The sequence below is a fragment of the Sparus aurata genome, chromosome 2 (genome assembly GCF_900880675.1).
Source record: "Sparus aurata chromosome 2, fSpaAur1.1, whole genome shotgun sequence".
NCBI classification, from domain to species: Eukaryota; Metazoa; Chordata; class Actinopteri; order Spariformes; family Sparidae; genus Sparus; species Sparus aurata.
Genome location: NC_044188.1, coordinates 14,285,098 through 14,305,075, shown reverse-complemented (window position 1 = coordinate 14,305,075; position 19,978 = coordinate 14,285,098). Strand labels below are relative to the sequence as shown.

General features: G+C 43.7%; 1 protein-coding gene across 2 annotated transcripts in view; it reads right to left on the bottom strand.

The window, feature by feature from the left end:
* Nucleotides 1-16,119, bottom strand: part of LOC115576368 (protein jagged-1b) — a 49,814-nt gene extending 33,695 nt beyond the window's left edge. For both annotated transcript variants that reach the window (XM_030408947.1, XM_030408955.1), the window contains exons 1-2: nt 15,348-16,119; nt 9,463-9,804 (exon numbers count right to left, since the gene is read on the bottom strand). In XM_030408947.1, the coding sequence (XP_030264807.1) occupies nt 9,463-9,804; nt 15,348-15,632 (627 nt within the window). In that variant the 5' untranslated portion in view covers nt 15,633-16,119. The remainder of the gene's footprint in view (nt 1-9,462; nt 9,805-15,347) is intronic.
* Nucleotides 16,120-19,978: the final 3,859 nt, after the last annotated feature.

Below are 19,978 nucleotides of genomic sequence, written 5' to 3'. Positions count from 1 at the left end.
CATCTGCACCTCCACCCAAAACACCTGCACCCCACGCTGAGATCATCCACTCCAAACCCTGAACCTCCCCTCCTCCCTCCCACTTCCTTCTTCTTTACTCAGTCTCCCCTCCGCAGCGCTTACATCAACTTTAACCTTTTGCTCATTAATCTTGACTCTCTCTACCACCTTCCACCCTTCCCTCACATCAGCCAGCCCAGACTTACTGCCCTTGCTCCCCTTCAAACCCACACAACCCTCCACCTCCCTCCTCCTCCTTGGCCTCTCCGACTTCCGCAGGAAATTACCTTGTCTAGCCGCTGGATGCTTCACGTCCACGGCTGCACTTTCAGATAGACGCATTAAGAGGGAGAAAATAGAACAGGTCTGGGAGTGGTGTGTGTGTCTGTACAGAACAGTGTGTGTCAACACTGTGTGCGTGCATGTGTTATCAGAGGTCTGGATAAGGAAATTCCCCCCCAAAAATGTGAAAATTGACCAGTGCATCACGGCAGGAAAAGGTCTTTTAAGGAATCCATTTGCAAATTGTCATATGGTTACCTTTTACTGTCTGTGCTGGGATCTAGTCTTGATTCAATTACTGAAATCCAAAGCCTACTTACAATACATCTGTGATAAAAAAAAGATGGTGCATACATTTTCCTCTGACCTTATCAGAGATGCCAGCACACCTAAACTAGACAGTCTTAAACTGGCCTCAGAGAAAGATTGTGGGGAAAATACAAAGGAAAAGGAAATAATGACAAGGCGCTCTGTGAGGTTGTCATGCCTCTGCTGCTCCACTAACAGCCTCAATCTGACCTCTGAGCAGAATGGCTTAAGATTCAAATTAGTTTGGAACAATGCTTTATAACTATGACGTGGTTAAAGAATTACAGGAGAAAATATGTGAATTTATTATGTGCATTTTCTGCGACTGCAGAAAAATCCACGGTAGCATTGTGACTTTAAAACAGCGATTAATGCACAAAAGGAGAAACAGAAGGAAACATAAAAGATGAAGGCTTAAAGTGTGATAAACCAGTACTGTATGATATGATGATGACTTCCATATATGTTGATTTATTCAAAATGGAGTGAACATCAAACTACAGAAATGTGGATCGTTAACTCTGATGCCAATTAACACGAAAATGCACATGATCACAGTGGACGGGAACGACAGATCTTAACGGGAGAGGCATCATGTGACAGGACTGAAATCACACTGAGGACTCACTGAGGTCAGAATACGTTTCACAATGTTGACGCTTGAAATGTTTGTGGTCACCCCGTGAAGCTTCATCAACACAAGAAACCGCAGATGGAGGAGGAGGATTTATGACAGCTGCACTGTGTGATCCACAGGGACGAGATGTCAGAGGGCAGTGACACGGAGAACAAAAGGTTCACAATGAGGGATTCGAAAACGAGAGAGGGCGTGTGTGGGAGAGAGACGACGGGTGAGGAGATACGACGAGAAGAGAAAGAGATCGATGGCGTCAACTATTTGCTGTGATTACACCTGTGTACCCTTTCAAAAGATTGTGTACCTGCGATGCATTCAGTGACACACTGATAGCCAGAGACTGTAATTTCACAGTGATCATGTTTGTGCCCTTTTTTCTCTTCTAATAAAGAGACTCCTACGCTCGATCCAATTTGCACACAAATGAAATCATTAAAACAAGCTTCCCTTGAGACATTTACCCCCGAGTTATTAACTTATCTCTAAAAAACACCAGCTCCACATCCCAACGGAATTAACCTTCTTTGTGTTGTGTGTGTGTGTTTTTGGGTGTGTCTACAGAGAGAAAAGGTTATGAGGAGAAAACTGTGTGTGTGTGTGTGTGTGTGTGTGTGTGTGTGTGTGTGTGTGTGTGTGTGTGGTGTGTGTGTGTGTACGAGCCTCCAGGTTTATATGTACAAGCGATGTGCACAACAGTATCAGCGTACACGCAGGTATGCGAGGCTGCGTAGGAGAGTCAATTAGGGGACAAAAGAGAGCTGGGCACAAACGACGGGAGGAGAAAGAGTGAAAGAGAGACTCGGTAGAGGAAGAAAGCTCCAACTATGCTCCTCTCCTGTCGTTTCCCTTCACTGACTTCCCCCTGATTCGGCTCCCACACAGCAGGAATGTGCAGGTTACAACGGTGTGTGTGTGTGTGTGTGTGTGTGTGTGTGTGTCTTATATGATGGTATCGAAAGTCTCTTCTGATCAGTTTCAGTAGTTGAATGTAATCACGTTGTAAAATACTGCATTTAAGTGCAGTTCTGAGTTACTTTACTTGAGTGTTTCAACTTTATCCAACTTCCTACTTTGTCTCAGAGGGAAATTTTTTTTTCTTTACTCCACTGCATTCATAGTTAGGTTTAATTTTGGATTAATATTATCTGTTCAAAGGCAAGAAAATGCTCACTACTTAACATATTGTATCTCATTTGTTTAGTCCGTACAATAACTCAAGGTTAAAAATGACAATTCCCCATTTTACGGGGAATTATGTGACAGGCTGTTACTGGGCTCTGAGCAGTTGCTAGGCAACCAATGGAGACACCACGCTAAACCGTGTAATTGCATCGTCACGTGATGCACTGGGGCCCAAAATCACTTTCTTAAGTATTGTGAAAGAAGCGGCTGTTAAACGGTGGATATATTTTTGAAGCGGCACAACCCCTGTGACACTTTCATAGTTTGAGCTAAAGCGTAGAAGAGCTGCAAGATAAAATCATCTTATCCTTATTCAAGTTAGGCGGGAGTTAAACCGGAAGTGAGCCAGCTCTGGCGATGGGCGTCTCCAGTGTGCACCCTCTGGGCCACACAATGCAGAAGATCTGAGTAATTCTCAGCCATGAAGTCGAGGTTAGATCCATTGTTTGGCCAAGAAATAGTCTGGAACAGAACCCCCCATACAGCTGAGCTAAGGCAGCCAGCTGATGACAGTAGTCCAATATCAAAGATGTTTCTCCCATTTAATCAACTCCAACTAAAGCCAATCCCCCAATCCCTAAGCTTTGTATTTGACTTGCGAGAATTCATAAAACTAGGCCATCATCGTCAGAAAAAACAGCTGTCTGTGCAAGCAGCTTAGCGACCTATATCTATGTTTATTGCAAGATGGTGACTTCTAGGGGTAGTAATTATGATGGGAGCAAAGGAGGACGTTAGGAGACGCAATATAAAGATTGTCATAGTCTGTGTAGGCAGGAGGTGGCGTGGATGGAGGGGTCAAACACACCCAGACATTCACCCAGGACTAGGCTGTTGGTTTCCTGTGTGAAACCAAATGTCAATGCTGACTTTTAAAAATGATCTACGGTACATTATGATATGTATTGTAATATTACATACGTGTACGTGACATAACTAAACTGTGACCGTTTCATACCAACCACGTGACGGTGGCGGTCTCGTGTGACTGTCACTTGTAATGTGAAATGGTCTTATATCAGGTTATCATAATTTATAATAACATACTTGTTTTACTTTTCCGCAAAACAAGTGCTTCACTGTCACGTGTGTTTTCCTGATAATACCTCTGTAGTTTTACTTGTAATGGAGTATTTTTACATTGCAGTAATGCTGCTTTTACTTACATAAAGAAACACAAAGACAGTAGAATAGCATCAAAGCAGACAGAGACTGATAAGAAGATTCATCCCACAGCAGATACACCTGAACATATTTGCATGACTGCCGCACTTTGCATGCTGAACTCGGAGCTCTGGGAGAAGAAGCTCTCTCAAAACATTTTCACTGAGGACGAACTGAAAGCTCACATGGATGGTTCCTTCCGCTAGAAACAAAAAAACACATATTCTGTTTTACTCCTCCCGATGTGGAGCCATTTAAAGAACTCAGATTTTAGATTTTATGTCCAGTTATCTGTATTCATAACATTAATGAAGGCTGCATCCCATTTAGTTGAGCCAGTTCTGGGGCTGTGATATCAAATATGCAAACACACTCCATACATTTACCGGGAATGACAAGCGATCATCAGCACACGGTGATCAAAGTTGGCGTGCACTGAAAACTCAAACACACACACACTCTCAGCCTAACGTGAGTCTTTTCCCAGGAACAGTCAGCTTTGGCCTCTGGCAGTGAACCTGACCATGACTGAGTCTGAGCAGCGCAGCATTCACCTCATGTTCGGTATTTCCATAGCACCTATCATATTGTCATTTGTCACGCTCGTTTAAACAAAAGAGCTCGACTTAAACAGACCTTGATGAACCAGCTCAGGGTGACAAAAGGTCAGGAAACATCAGATTGAGTTCCCGTAATGTCTGGTGAGCGGTGGTCTATACATATCCACCTGAGCTTTGTCTATACTATCACCACCTGTTCATTAGCTTTTGCACTGTGTACCTGCCAACTCGCCTTCACTTTTAGCTTTTCATTCATCCTTCCTGATTCATTCACTGACTTGTTCCCACTCCTGTCAGATAAACAGATTCATCAGGAACAAACTGAAACGCTCTCTCTTGGCAGTTTGCTCTGTTTCCCTCTCTACATCCAAACAGATTCAGCAGCGAAACCACCAACAGAGACGGCTTGAAGGAATGACCTCGCAGTTATGAAGTCTTTGAACTTTTCCCGTCTCTCTGCGGAGGCGCCGCAGCTAAAACATCCCAGACCGCTGAGTGTCTGTGATTGTAACGCTGGGGTCAAAATGAAGCCACGTCTGTAAGATTACTGATGTCCAGGAGGCAAAGCGAAATCTGGTGTTCACATCTGAAACCAGACAAGTAAAACCACAGAGACACATCCTATTACGTTCATCTGCCATTCTGCTTTTCATATGACTACACTGACAGGATGATTTAACCACAAAAGTGGACACCATTTAGTGGCAATTTGTGTTGCTTTGATGAATATTCAGTACACAACTGACATTTTTGTAACATTCATCCGCTGAATCCTAAATGAACAGTCTGACATTTTGGAAAAAACTCCACTGGTTAGATTTACATCTGTGTGTTGAAAGTTTGGTTAGCTGGCTAGCTTACCTCAGCATAAAGACTGGACGCCAGGGGGGAAGGTTAACCAGGCAAGAGATCCCTAAAGTTTACTAAACATGGTTTATCTTGTTTAATCAGAACACAAACATAAATGTAAAAATGGCAATTAAGAAGTTTTAGATGGAGTTACGTAGCCTCGCCTATACTCCCCCATATTACTTGTCAATCAAAAGTTAGCCGTCTTGCTAGCACGTATTTATTTGCATGTAACTCCTAAAAAACCCACAAATCTGTTCCAAATCTGTTTTTACTGATCAGGCACATAATATAAAACATGTTAATAATTAGTGAGCTTTACTTTAGTGGAGCTGATAGATGTATTTTTAAACTATGGACAGAGCTAGGCTAGCTGTTTCCCTCTGCGTTAGGTAACTGGCTGCTGAAGCTTCATGAAGCTATCTTCATATTATAGGTACGTTCGTCAGCCTGAATCTAATCCGGTACTCTGCACTGAAATGGGAGCGTGGCTGTTCAAGACTGTGTGCTTTCTGTCAACTGTCAGAAAATGGATGAACGAAAAACGTTGCTATCGATATGTGCCATAATACAAAATGAAGTGCCTCTTGTGCAAGAGCTTGGCAAAATTGAGGAGGATGATGTAACACACCAGTAACAATATGACTGTGACAGTAAGTTTGAGAAATGCACGAGGACAATTCAACTGTTCATGAAACACTGACTGCTCTTAGTGCTCTGACGCTCCGAGAGTGTGCTGCTTTGAATAACAATAATAACAAAGTATATTCCAACACGCTCAGCTAACTCTCAAGAAAATAAATAAGACTTATCTAAAATAATCCAAAATATCAAAACGGTCTTTGAGAAGTTACTGGGGGTGATGTGATATTTGGACCTGCTCGGCCACAGTTCAGGGCACATATAGCCTACAGCAAACACTTACAGGTGAGGGATGAGGGTGTCCTGCAAGTATTGACTGGCCAGCGCTGCTCTGAGATGTGAATGGACTGTAGTTACATAGTGCTTTTTTTAGTCTTACTGACCACTCAAAGCACTTAAAGTCAGCATTCATACACTGGTGGCAGAGGCTACCATGCCAGCAGCAGACTTGCTCATCGGAAGAGATTCATATAAATTCACACACTGATGGAAGCCAATTGGTTCAGTATTGGTTAAGTATCTTGCCCAAGGACACTTCAATGTGTATACTGCAGCGACTAGGAATTGTACCACCAACCCTCCAATTGGCGCTTTACTTCCTGTGCCACACAAGCTGTATCTTAGTTTTTACAGAAACTAAGATACAGCTTGTTAACAATGACTGACTGGTAAAACAAGCTTTAACCAGAGCCGTCACAGCGCCGACTTACAACAGCCCAGCAGGGACAAAAACCACCATGTAATCATGAAACATTACACTCAAAACAAACACAACACTGCAAATTACAACTATGCTCACATTCATAAGCAAATACATGACTGCACAATGTTCCCTAAAGAGATTAGTGGGAGAAAGAGAGAAAGAAAGACCGAACGGGGAGGGCAGGGGACAGAGAGAGCTCACCTTTCCTCATAATGACTACGCTCACCTGTTCATCCCCTCACCTGGGGCAGGGGGATCACTCTCCCTCCACCCTCCACCTCCCAGAGATGGCCAGATAAAGCAAGTCTTTCAGCCCGAAATGCACTGACGCTGCCGCTGTGTGTCCCACCTCTCCCTGTCTCTCTCCCCCTGCAGTCCAGCCCGCCCCGCGGCCCGGCCCTGAAACTGATCCAGGTAGCCTTTCTGACGGAGAACTTTCTCACACTCGTAACTGCCAATCACACACCTCCCTGATGCACAGGAGGAGGAAAAAAAAACACAAGGAAAGTGTGACACACACACGCAGTATGCATACAGCACACACACAAACGCACACAAAAGCAAACTGTACACAGATAAGGGAGGATAATTGGCTCTGGGACAGAGAGTCTCACAGGTAAACGGGGTGATTCTAATCAAGAAGAAGAAACCTAAGCCAACTGTGTGTTACATTTTTGTGTGTGTGTGTGTATGCATGCCTGGAAACAGTTGTGTGTGCTCAGGTCATCGTTGATATACTGGCAGTGTGTATCTGAAGGTTTGCCTGGGTTTTGTGCAATATTAGGAAGATTTCTACAGCGGAATTAGAGCCACAAGGTCTTCTGTTGCCATGTCTCTAATACTTTCATTATGAGAAGGAAGTCAACCATGCTGGGAGCGATCAAAGGCGAAAAAAAGAGAGAAATAAATAAAGAAAAGACAGCGGGAGGATTTCTTTCACTGGAAGAGAAAAAAACACTAAGGAGCAAACAAAACCTCTGCAATCATTAGAAAAACTGCGGCTGACTCTCTTCGTGTCCTTGCCAAGTCGTTTTGAAAGGATTCTCTCCAGCTCTTGTCGCATTGATAAACAAGCATTAACTCCTAAAATGAAGAGGAAGAAAGCGACTAATGGGCGATGATGCTGTTACTGCCTCTCACTTGTCTGCCCTTGCAAGGATTACAGAGCTCAAAGAAAAATTATGTGAAATGAATTTTTTGTTATTTTACATCTAGTTATTATTTTGGTCCAGTAACTGATTTTTCATTTGGTATATAAAAAGTCAGATAATAATGAAAAAATACCCATCTATCCATCTCATTATCCCAGAGACTGATGGCTTGTTTTGTCAGATCAACAGTCCAAACCCCACAGAAATGTTCAGGAAAGAGATGAGTGGTTGCGTTTTTAATTAGAATTTAAACAAATAAATGTATTGGTCGCTCTTTGAAGACACAAGAGGGCTCTCCAGGCAGGATGTCTGAAGCTTGTCAAAACATTAAGACTATTTTTAATGATTTGTCTTCTTTTGTAATGATACATCGCTATAAAAAAACACATTTGACACATTTTCTTGCATTCACTGCGCCTGGATTGCTTTCTTGTTTTGGAAATACCCGAAAAATCACTAAACATTCATATTTCAGAGCCATTTATGTTGCATTTTGGCCTAAAATTTACTTAAACGATTAAGTGATTACGAAAATAGTTGCAAATAAGTTGATTAATAATTAATTGACAAGTGATTTCAGTTCTAGTGCACAATAACACACACTAAAAACTCCTTCATCACTAACTTACTCCTGCACTGTTCTCTGCATGCACAAAAAACTGAAGAAAAAGAGGTGAAGGAGGACTGGAGGAGGAAAGAAAAAAGGTGGATTGAATAATCAATGTCCCTCCTTGGCCAAGCTCACCTCCTGTTGTGCTAATGGTAGATTAATTGCTCTGCTCTTTAATGAGGACACAAGATGGAGCAGCCAGCCGCGTGATGTTTGATCCAGTTGATGTTCGATACTAAGTGAAAAAAGGGCAACAAAGCCCCCTAAGGTTTTTAACTTACATGCAAAAAGTTTGGGCTGGAAGAAAGAAAGGAGAGAAAAAGACACAGGAGTGGAGCTAAATAAATTAGTCCCCTGGTTGTTTTCTTGAAGAATCAATTTGATTGACTATTTTCTTGTTCTTTCTTCTTCTACAGTGGCTCTTTTGCAATGACAGCCTTTGATAACCTTTATGTCTCAACACAGTTTATGGCCTCAGTACTAAGGGGGCTATATGTAATCATTTTAGTTCAAAACAATTATGAATTAACTAAAATAACCAACAGAGTTTGAATAAATAAGCACTGACGTCATTTGAAATCCATCTACGTGTTGTGTTGTGGAGATTTCTACTGATGTTAGCATGCTAACCAGCTAGCCTCTCTCGGTCCTGTCCCATAATACCTCAAAAGGGGCAAAAGTGAGTTACTGTAGCGTCTAGTCTGCCTTCAGTCCAACATGAGAGGCTGGAGAAGAGGAAGAATTGGAGCACCGAAGCCAAGAAACCACATTCGTAAGCAAAGACAGGAGTGACAGAAATAGATAGGTAGCCTAACGTTGGCATTACAAATGTACACATAGCACCTTTCACATGAGCAATGAGCATTTATGACCAAAGAGTTACTTTTTCCTTTCAAACGATATTTAGATACATGAAGATGTGAATTTACAGTATTTCAAGGAGTAAAGCTCTGAGCTGAATGCTAACACCAGCATGCTCACAAACGATGCTAACAGGTATAATCTGTTTTTTGTTTGATGCAAGGTGATCCACTTCTGCTACCATAGTTTTGTTGTTTGTCCAGGAATGATTTTTGAAATTTGAAATTTTACCAATATGATGGACTTTAACTGGTCTATCAACAGAGGAATTGTCCTGCACCTGAACAAATATTGTGATATACTGCAGCATACAGATTTATATAAGGTGTTAGATTTTCCCCCATTTCCTCCCGTACTTCCACCCAAAGGACAGAGAAGCTGTAGAAGCATGTGAGAGTGAACTCTGTCATTGTTATTCCACTCTAGCCTCAGTTTGAGTGTATTGTTGTACTTGAAGCTTCGCCTGTTCCCTTGGTAACCAAACTGATAACCAGCACTGCCCCTGTACTCACTGGCCAGGCGTATTTGAAGGGAATGACAATGTGACCATTAGCCCCATCCTCTCCTCCTCCTCCTCCTCCTCCTCCTCCATCGTGTCCTCGGTGGCGGAGCGACTGGGAGTTTCCACCCAGGATCCCCGTGTTTCCCGACCCAAAAGTGCAGGTTCCAGTTGGGACGACCCGGGCCTGGTACTCCTTGAGGCATGCTTGGAAGAAAGTGTCACATTGGTCCCTGGCTGAGCAGCGCTGCCCCCCGCTGGCCTGGAGGTCGCAGCAGTCTCCGCTCTGCAGAAATCCATGCGGGTTCTGGAAGTGACGGATCTGGAGCTCGAACATCCCGACAGCACACACAGCCTGAGTCCAGAGAGAGGAGAGAAATCTGTCACTATATTATGTCATCTAACAGGTGCAGTGCAAGACCAACCATTACAGTTAACACAAATTCTCACAATGTGTTTTTTTTTCTTGTGTGTTCCCACAGTTGAATCTTACGTTTCACAGCAGAAGGCTGTAAAACATTTATTGCTTAAAGTGTGAATTTTCTCTCTGGTTAGTGAATCAGCTCATGTTATGAGGCGGGCCCACAAGCATGATTTCTGACATCATTAAGAGTTTGCAAGCCAATCCTGGGCTAATATTCAGTGTACACAAGTGTAATGTGGAAACTTGAAGCCTCCAGTTCACATACACTGGGACTGGACTTTACAGTGAAGCAACATGCCAAATACAGCAGCCTGGTCAGTAGAGGTTTACAACGAAGTTTGACGGCATAACAAAGTTGTTAATCAAAGATGGCAGACTGTATGAAATGTGGACATGGTGTCTGCGACGTCACCCATAGCTTTCTGAAGAGCTATCATGAAGCTCATTAAGGTGACTCCACTTATCTACCCATCTTATCCAAAGAAGGACAAATGGGATTTTAATACAGGGTCTTCTTGGGATTGACCCGCTTTTGGAGCCAGTCTCAAGTGGCCATTCCAGGAACTGCAGTTTTTGTCACTGGTTTCATTTTTCAGCAACAGGCAACCAACAACTGTAAACCGACAAAACCAGAAATCCTTCACACTGCCGAGACCTTGTGCTCAATTGAGACCTCATCCTCATCCAAAGTTTGAGATTGGACTATCACGTTTCCTGCAATGTAATTTCTTGATATTTCTGGCAAGCTGCAGCGGTCTACATGTCTCCTCTGTATCAAAAGTTTATCAGTATGTTAGTAGACAACAGTGGTCAGACAGCAAGAGAGACGGAGAGGAATGAAAGAAACGAGGACGTAACCCACGACCTCCAACAGAGAAAATCTGGACCAACACCTCACCACTCCTGCCATATAATCTTGTTTATCTCCTAACTTCATTTTCTTTCTTTCTTTCTTTCTTTCTTTCTTTCTTTCTTTCTCCCTACCTTCCTTTATGTGTCACCACCACTCCCTTCTTATTTCTCACTCTCTCCTCCCAGGGGACGATGACACTGAGAACCTGCTCACACTCTTCGTCCTCCTCCTCCTCCTCCTCCTCCCTCGTTTCTCATATCTGGGAATGAGCTCTAGACCTCCTGTCATTTCTCTTTCTGTGGCCATCAGCTCTTTTCTGCATTGTTTCCATTCTCCTTTTCATCTGCCGCCCTTTCTTTCCTCTGTGATCCCTCCTTGTTTAGTGGTGGGTGGAGGACACACACACACACACACACACACACACACACACACACACTCTGGAGTTAACAAGACCCCCTGAGAGTCTCGGGGCACCGGGGTCAGGTATGTGGGTGTATGCATTCATTTGCGTGTGTCTGTATGTCACCGTGGCACAGTGGAAATAATGGTTTTGGCGTCCAAACACAAAATATAAACCGCTGTTATCTCAGTTTGCCATGAAACCTCCACTGATGAATAAATCTGAATAATCCACAGCTCTTTCTGGCACAAACACTGAACTTAATGATCGCTCATTAAGTCCAAGAATCAGAGTCATGTATCCCCGGCGGTGACTGTGGACGAGAATCACCACCATGTGTCCGAGCTGCCCGACACTGAGCCAGAATCTCAGTCGCCCCATTGTGTGTGGCTGCGTGTCCCTCTCCTGCCCCGGTCCCTGAGCTGAGAGGGGCAGGAGGGGGTGAGGTGGGAGGGATCAGGGGGGATGCAGGGGGGAGATGGGGGTGAATTCGTCTACATCAAAAGGCTCGCGGAGATACATCGGCGCTCATCACTCCACATCCTCCTTTCTTCCTCTCCTCCTCTCGCTGCCCGAGCCATTCCCTGCATACCAGCATTTCAGCGCTCAGTCGGACCAGAGAGACAGACAGAGAGACAGAGAGATAGAGAGAAACAGAGAGAGACAGAGAGAGAGACAGAGAGACAGATAGAGAGAGACAGAGAGAGACTGAGAGAGAGACAGAGAGACAGAGAGAGAGACAGACAAAGAGACAGAGAGATAGAGAGAGACAGAGAGAGACAGAGAGAGAGACAGACAGAGAGACAGCGACAGATAGAGAGAGAGACAGACAGAGAGAGAGAGAGAGACTGAGAGAGAGACAGACAGAGAGAGATAGAGACAGAGAGAGTTCCAAGCCTAGGCTCAGCCCGTCTCTGCAGGAGAGCTTTGGCAGTAAAGGATCAGTACACCCAAAACTCAGGGTGGCTCACTACAAATCCTCTCCATCTGAAGACTTCAAACATTCAAGTTCAAACCCATAAACACACAGTAATAAAGGACAAGTCCCTCCCTTAACGGTCCATTGTGAAAGATTTAGAGGGACTTATGAGGATCTATTGGCAGAAATTGGAGTGTAATATTCATAATGATGTTTTCATTTTGTTTATAGTCACCTCTGGCTAAGAACCGATGTGTTTTTACCTTAGAGTGAGTCTTTTATATCTCTTCTTCAAATTCCACCATGTTGCACTGCCTTCTTTCTACAGTAGCCCTGAATGGACAAACCAAAAACTGACTCAAGAGAGGGTCTTTGTAACGTCTTCAGTGGACACAGCAGGAGAGGGTGACGCAAGGTGTGTTTGTGCATTTCTACACACTGGACTTTCAAACAAAGTACTGACGTCTGTTCATCACTACAACATCACTACTCAAATTGTGTAAAGACAGCACACGGAATTAATTAAAATAAATTCAAATTGAATTATTCAATTTGATTCAATTATCAAATGTTTCAAATCTGACAGGGTTGCTCCTAATAATTACCAGACATTGTTGTGTTTCACGAGTTTCATTAATAGTTTCTTTGCTCCTTAAAGATTAACTTTGTAAGAAGGCTGATTTTTAAATCTCATTCCCAACTCATCAAACATTGACGCATCAGGACTGCAAGTCAGGTCAGCTGCTGTCCAAAGCGTCAGAATTTGATGAGAATCAACTTTCGCTTTCACATACTATTTTTGTGGCAGGGCTAAAATGAGTCACCAATAAAAAATGGAAAATGTTGCCACATAAAATCAAGGCGTTTTTCTACAGTAGATGACTGGACTGACATGGTTATGATATCTTTAAGATGGAAAGAATAATATTTTCAATTTGACTGCAAAAGTTTATGAAAAGATGGGACGGTTGGATTGTGTACATTAAACAAATGCAACCGTTGTTTGTGTAATGTGTGTGTTGTGTGCTATTAATTAATTCTTATTGGCTTCTGTATTGTTTTTTGAATTAACTCTGTTGTATTAACTCACAGAAGGCCCTTCATTTAGGGAAATTAAGCCCTGTGAAAATGTCTACATTGGCTGTATGGACCTTGAAGTAACCAAATAAAAAGAGAATTTAATTTGGTTTTTGTTTTTGAAGTAGGCTTCCCTTTTACATTTTTATTGGAAACTAATTCTACTTATATAATTAGTACTTCACAAGATGGAGTATGTACAATATACCTGCAGTATCCCAGGAGCAGCTTATGTGATCACCACAAACACTCAGCAGCACCTCTGCTGCATTCATCTTCGCTATGTTTGTGCCGTTATAAAGATGAAAAAGTTCTCCAGTTAATACATTAGTTGATCAGCAGAAACATTTACAGGAACAACGCTATTAATTAAGTTAATTGTTAAATAATTTTTCATGGAAAATGCCCCAAAATTCACTGGTTCCAGCCTCTGAATTTGAGGACTTCCTGACTGTCCTTGTCTTATGGGAAACAGAATATCTTTGAGTCAAGAATGAGACTTTTATAGAAGGTTGACATTATACAGATCAAATTAGAGAGCGCTTAGTGTTAGTCAGCATCTCAACACCTCAGACAATCACACTGAAATATAATCGGGGTGAATCTATTTTACATCTGTGAGAGGATTTATCAGGTTTTTATTTCCCCTTAAAACCAAAATTGACTTCCAACAAATGTTCTGTTTTTCAAGAAAATGTATTTTCTTCAGTCATCCACAGCTGAAAATAATTTGCATGTTTATAAAAATGACAGGCTCTGTTTTATATCTAACAGTGACGAAAAAGGGAAAATAATCTTTTTTTTTTTTTCAATCAAACCAAGCTTTTCCTTTTGAAAATCACACTTTAACAACATCCTCAAGGCTCCACTGACAGCAGACAACATGCAGCGACCACTCGATGCTCTTCAAGCATCACTTCTGAATCGCACGTCTGCTCTAAGTCCTCATGAACATGCTCTCCTGTCTCCTGCATTAATAATAGTCGCCAGCAGCAGCCGAGGCTCCTGAGTGTGTGTTTTCACACCGCAGTGCAGTCAGAGAATGGAGGGAGTGGAGTGTGTGTTGTTCTTCGGCTGTGAAGGGCTTGCAGAGGTGCAGAGAGAGACACGCAGAGCTGCCCCCACGTTCAACATTCACACGACCCGGAGTTTACTCGGCTGTGGCCCCCCGGGCTCCACACACACCCAAGACACAGATGCTGGATGTGAGCTCAGTGTTTAGGAAAATGCACACACACACACACACACACACACACACACACACACACACGCACGCACACTTTCTCACACACATGCACAGAGTGGAGCACCTCTGGGCCTGTTCTTGCTACTGCTGGCTCCTGTCACACATCATAGAGCTTCCTGATCGGGCCAGCAGCTGCTTGACAGCTCGCAGGGCAAAAAAAAAGGGAAATTGTTTTACGGTTTTGCACCTTCACGCCCAACATTTTGCTGGCATACAAATCCAAAGCTTTCCATGCTGCCAAATTCACAGCTTGTCAGAGTCCTTTACACATCGCACTCAACGCCTTAATTGGACTCATAAAGGAAAACACACAAAGAAAAGTCTGCATCCATGCAGCCATGAAGATGAGAATTGTAAATAATGTGCAAAATAGAGATGTTGCAGCAGGCAAGCGTGCTAAAATGGAGCTGCTTTACTCTCACGACTTACTGTGAATAGACAGAGGACTGAGAATAGGGGGTGTGGTGCGTAATTAGCGTGTTATTTATCCCTCAGAGCACCTCAAAAAGAATTGAAGGTTTTCTTTACAGCTGAAATCACTCAAATAAATAACATGGAACCACTTAAGGCTCATTATGCATTATGCTTGATTTGTGTGTTCCCAACCTCATCACTCTCCTTAAAGAGTGACATAATGAGCAGGGAATTCTTCAGAATGCTTTGAAACAGGATTTTGATGTACTATTCTCACATTTTCCGCTGTCATATTTGCATCCCGTGCGTCTCGAACAGGATTACAGTAGTTTTCTGTTGCGTGGGATAACAGACACCAGCGGGCTGAAACAACAGGTGGGCACAGCGCCATGTAGGAGCCGAATGAGGGCAGCACAAAGAGGGAAGGGACAGTGCGTGTGGACTCCATTACTGACTGTTTTCAGGCAGCTGTGATGAGAAATAAAAGCTGAACCACAGTTAAAAGTCAGCTTCAGGGGGGGTTTAAGGGCATGCCGCCCGAAATAGCACTTAATCGGTGGCTTACCTGCGGTTGTATCGTGAGCGCGACGAGGAAAATCACAGTCCGCTGCAGGTGGAGGTGTCCCCGGTGTGGGGCACTCCTCATGGTTGTTACCCTGTGCGCTCTTGTGCTCTCCATCCCTGCGCCAAGGGGCTGGGGACCGCGTTGTGCGCTTCGGCGGCGGCGGCAGTGGTGGTGCTGGTGCTGGTGCTGCTGATGGTGCCCCCCTCCTCCTCCACCTCCTCCTCCCTCCCCGCGTCCGTCCGTCCGCCCAGCTCTCCTCCTCAAACTCCCGCAGAGCCGCTTCATCGCGTCCAGCTCAGAGAGAAACCATAACTACCCCCCTGTCTGCCTCCGCTTGGATTTATCCCCCCGCCGCCCTCACCACAAACACACAAACACACACCTGATCGGGGTCCAGGGTGGATTTTCCACTGGGAGCGACACATGCACACAAACACACAAACACACGGCGCATAAACACACTCCCCTCCGCGCCGTATTCCTCCCACCACCTGCGTTAAGAGGCTTTAAAGATCCAATCTGCCGGCTCACTTGACTTGAACTCTCATTCCAATTAGCTGACACTCTCCCTGCTCTTCTTCAAGCCTGGTCCACGCATAAAAACTGAAAAGAAAAAAAAAAAAACCCACACCAATAATATTCAGCGTGATGAGTGTGTGGGAGAAGTTGCGTCTCTCCACTTTGCGCTTCTCTCATCCAAAGCTGCTGCTTGGCCGTTTATTAACCCGATACGAAGCCCCAGCGGCGACAGAGTCAGTGTGGGAAACAATGAGGGAGGGAGACAGGGAGAGAGAGAGAGAGAGAGAGCATGGAGGGTGTGTCCTGAGGCAGGGAATATCCGTCTCTCAGCTCTTGTCCGGATGGTTCCCAGAGCGCACCAATGCGCTCACCACTTTCCCTTCTGACCAGCCCAAAACTTTTTATTATTTCACATTTGCGCACGGGATTACCCTGAGCGCGTTTCACTTCTCCTTGCTTTGTTTCCTGTTTGCTCTCTTTACCTTCGGTTACACTCCAGTTTCAGGTTTCAGGTCTCTGCACGCTTCAGAGGCAGCTCCGCCGCGCCAATTAAATGATTTTTTTTTCTCAGTTTTGCTCTGGCGGCCTCTGAAAGGGGAAAGTTTCTATCGGCGTCTGGAGCTGCGGCCCTCCGTAATGAACATAAACAGTACGCAAACAGAGTGTATGTTGGCCACGAAGGCGCATCATGGCGCACACGTTGGCCCCTACCTGCAGCCTATTGAGATCGTCATACCCACATTTATATTTGAGCTTGCTCCTGTGCGCACATGTTTGCTGCTTAATGATGCCGTCGGCTGCAGCTACTCACCGACTGAGCGCACTGAGGGCGCGTATAGGCATCTTTTAGCATACTGGCACCGCTCACATGGCATATTTTCCACATCTGACTTCCAGAGTTCCACACAATGTACCTTCTTCATCGAGGAGGAACTCTAATGAGATTCTGCCTCCCTCCTTCTCCTCCTCCTCCTCCTCCTCTATCTTAAGGTCTATCACAGGCTTGTTGCTCAAGAGCTTCCCTGACAACCGCTGGTGTTTCCGCGGCCTGAGCGCTCGGCACTGACCCCGGAGCAGAACAGAGGGCTCTTGAGGAGCAGAGGGTTGATTTGCATAGAGGGAGCAGTGACCTCCAAACATGAGCTGAATTCTAACCAACAGTCCCGGAAGTGCTCGCGCGCGCAAGCATGCGAGCACGCGCACACACAAACTCACACACACTCACTCACACACACACACACCTGAGGGATCCAACCTCTGCACTCTGTGGGTCCTGGTACCCGAACGGAAGTCTTGTGAGTTTTGTATTTGGCACCACCTAATGGTGGGATGTGTCCTTTTAGGGCACACATTTAAAATGCGAGACTCACTGATAACCATTAAAGTCTACAGCAGACATATAATCAGTCAGTGACACACCTACAAGCATGTTATGATCTGATCTAATATTTTAATGTCTGTCTCTCTCCATGTCCTCTGTCTGTTTCTACTGTAAACAATTTAAAGAGCAATCTGCAACATTCACTCAAAGCTCTCTGTGTTTTTTTCTTTTTACCCCTGGAAAGGGACTTCAGGAGACTTCAATTACATTAAACGTTAGCTGTTTTCTTTAATTTTAAAGCAAGTGCCCATCTACCTCAGTTGTTTAGCAGAATGCTGCAGGAGATTTCCGCTTAAGAAGGTGTAAATAACGTATTTTCATATTAATTTGGGATCTCAGGACTGCTGGAGACTTGGATTACGATGGGATGCATGTAAAACAGTTTAAGCTTTTCTTTTTAAAACACATTCCCATCCACTTCAGTTGTTTAGGAGGATGCGAAAACACTGTTTTGTTGTGAAGCTCCAGAAATGTTTTGTGGGTGATGAAACTTCACCTGACTGAGGGTAAAGAGATGAAGTCTGAGGTTTTCATTTTTGGATGAATTATTCCTTTAAAGGCAAGTCAAATCACATCACTCAACTGCAGTATCCTGTCCTTACAAAGTGAGAGGACGAGATATTAAATGGCTAATGATGATATTATTGGCCAGTTAGTTTAACCTGTTCAAAACGAATGACAGTGTTTTGAATTTGGATTATAATTAGTGATATTTAGTCAAATAAATGTGATAAAACAAAAATAATGAAAAACTTTTGAAATCACTTTTAACACTGAGGAATGCTGACAGCCAGACTAAAAACACCTAAATATAAAAATGAACTGAAAACATGAATTAACACAGACAAGTCATTTCAGTCAATTCAAGTCACAAATCTTTAATTTCCAGTCGAGTCTAGAGTCCTTTATTTCCTGTCAACTGTGTCCAAGTCATCGACACAGTATTGTTATTAAAGCGAAGACAAATGTTGGCCCTTGAGTGACACCACCTACTTTAAACCTGATCCATGATGATTCATGTCTAAAATTATTAATACACACGAACTGTGAACTTTACATTGGTGTTATTATTTTTGTAATATGTCGCCTGGAGACCAACACTTTTCAAGCCCCTTGAGGTTTTTTAGGCACATTCCCTTGAAAATAATTGGCTATTTTTTTATTATTATTATTATTTATATGTGCAGAGAAAAAAAGGAAGAAAGAAACCACATACCACACGCAATGACACACATACATGACACAAGCTCTTAAACATCTGAGAGAGCCCCAAGTCTTAGAGTTGATTTTTGATCTGACAGCCCACATAACCCACCGGATAAGTTGCCTCTCAGTCCCTGCAACTGAGAGATCAGTGTGCTGGTGAATGGGAAGGCAGTAGGCATGTTGCCAAGAACATGCGACACACACACACACACACACACACACACACACACACACACACACACACACACACAGAAACACACTCTCTCTCTCACTCACACATGGCGCCCTGGTGGCTAAGGTCAGCGCTTTCTCAAGGCAAAATAAGGGAGTGTGGAAAGGCTTGGGAAACTACAGAAGAATGTGCATTTCTGTGTACACTGCTGAGCCGACCTGAAGACAATTACTCAGGGCACAGTTTAAGTCCACAACAGGGAGGCCCTGTGTGCACCGGGCACAGTTGATAGTGCGAGTCTAAATCGAGCTTTTCAGGCCTAATTCACACATCACTCCGCCCTGCGCTCATGAATCCAGCCTTTGAGAGGACGAGGTGGCCCTTGTTGGCACGTAATTACTAAACCTACAGTGTGCGAAGGCTGCGAGGGGCCAGTGAGGATGTGCTGCAAAACATATGGCAGGCATTTACTAATTGGCAAAGCTGAGACCATTGTGACCCATTGAACCTGTTTGCATCCATTTAAGATATTTGTTTAAACACAAATTACTTGCATACCATCATTATGAAAGGAGCCCTACAACATCATCACAACTCTGACGTTCTTCTGCTTTTTACTATTGGCTGTTTTGTACTTGAACTCCACTAACACAGAGGCAGTCCTATATTTTATATTTCATTACATTTCTTCATTACAAGTGGTGTCAACTTGAGTGAAAAGTTGAATCTTTAAAACGTGTCCATGAATTTCAGAATATCGTAGAATTTGTTATATCCATCTTCTGCTTCAATGATAAATATGCACTCAAGCTGGCATGGACTCTACAAGTTTCTGCAAAACCTGCTGACTCACGTTATCTCAGCAAAGGATCTCTCAGAGGTGATGCAGTACGAATCCTTCTCCACAAAGATCAAACCAGAGGGTGGAGCGTGTCTCTGAAGAATGGCCTCTTTGGTCGGGGTGGAGTCAATTCTGTGCAGGTGTCCAACTCCAGAGGAGGCAAAACAGCCCCAGACTTGCATCTTCCAATTGCATGTTTCACTGTGGGTCCTAAACACCGTGGTATCTTTCTCTATCTCTGTTCCTCTCCTTACACACACACCATTCTGTAATGGACAGAAATCTCACACTTGGATTGATCTGGAAAATGTTTTACATTTTTCCAGACATCCACATCCTCATCTCAAGACGTTTTGCTTGTTTCCCTTCCTGAGTAGTGGTTCAGAAACTGCTACTTGTCCTCTAAAAGACAGCCTTCTTCTGACAGGACTTCTATTGATTGATTGATTTCATTCTTTAGTTAATAAATTCTGTATCTGTGACGAAGTTGCTTTTCTATCTCTCAGGGAACT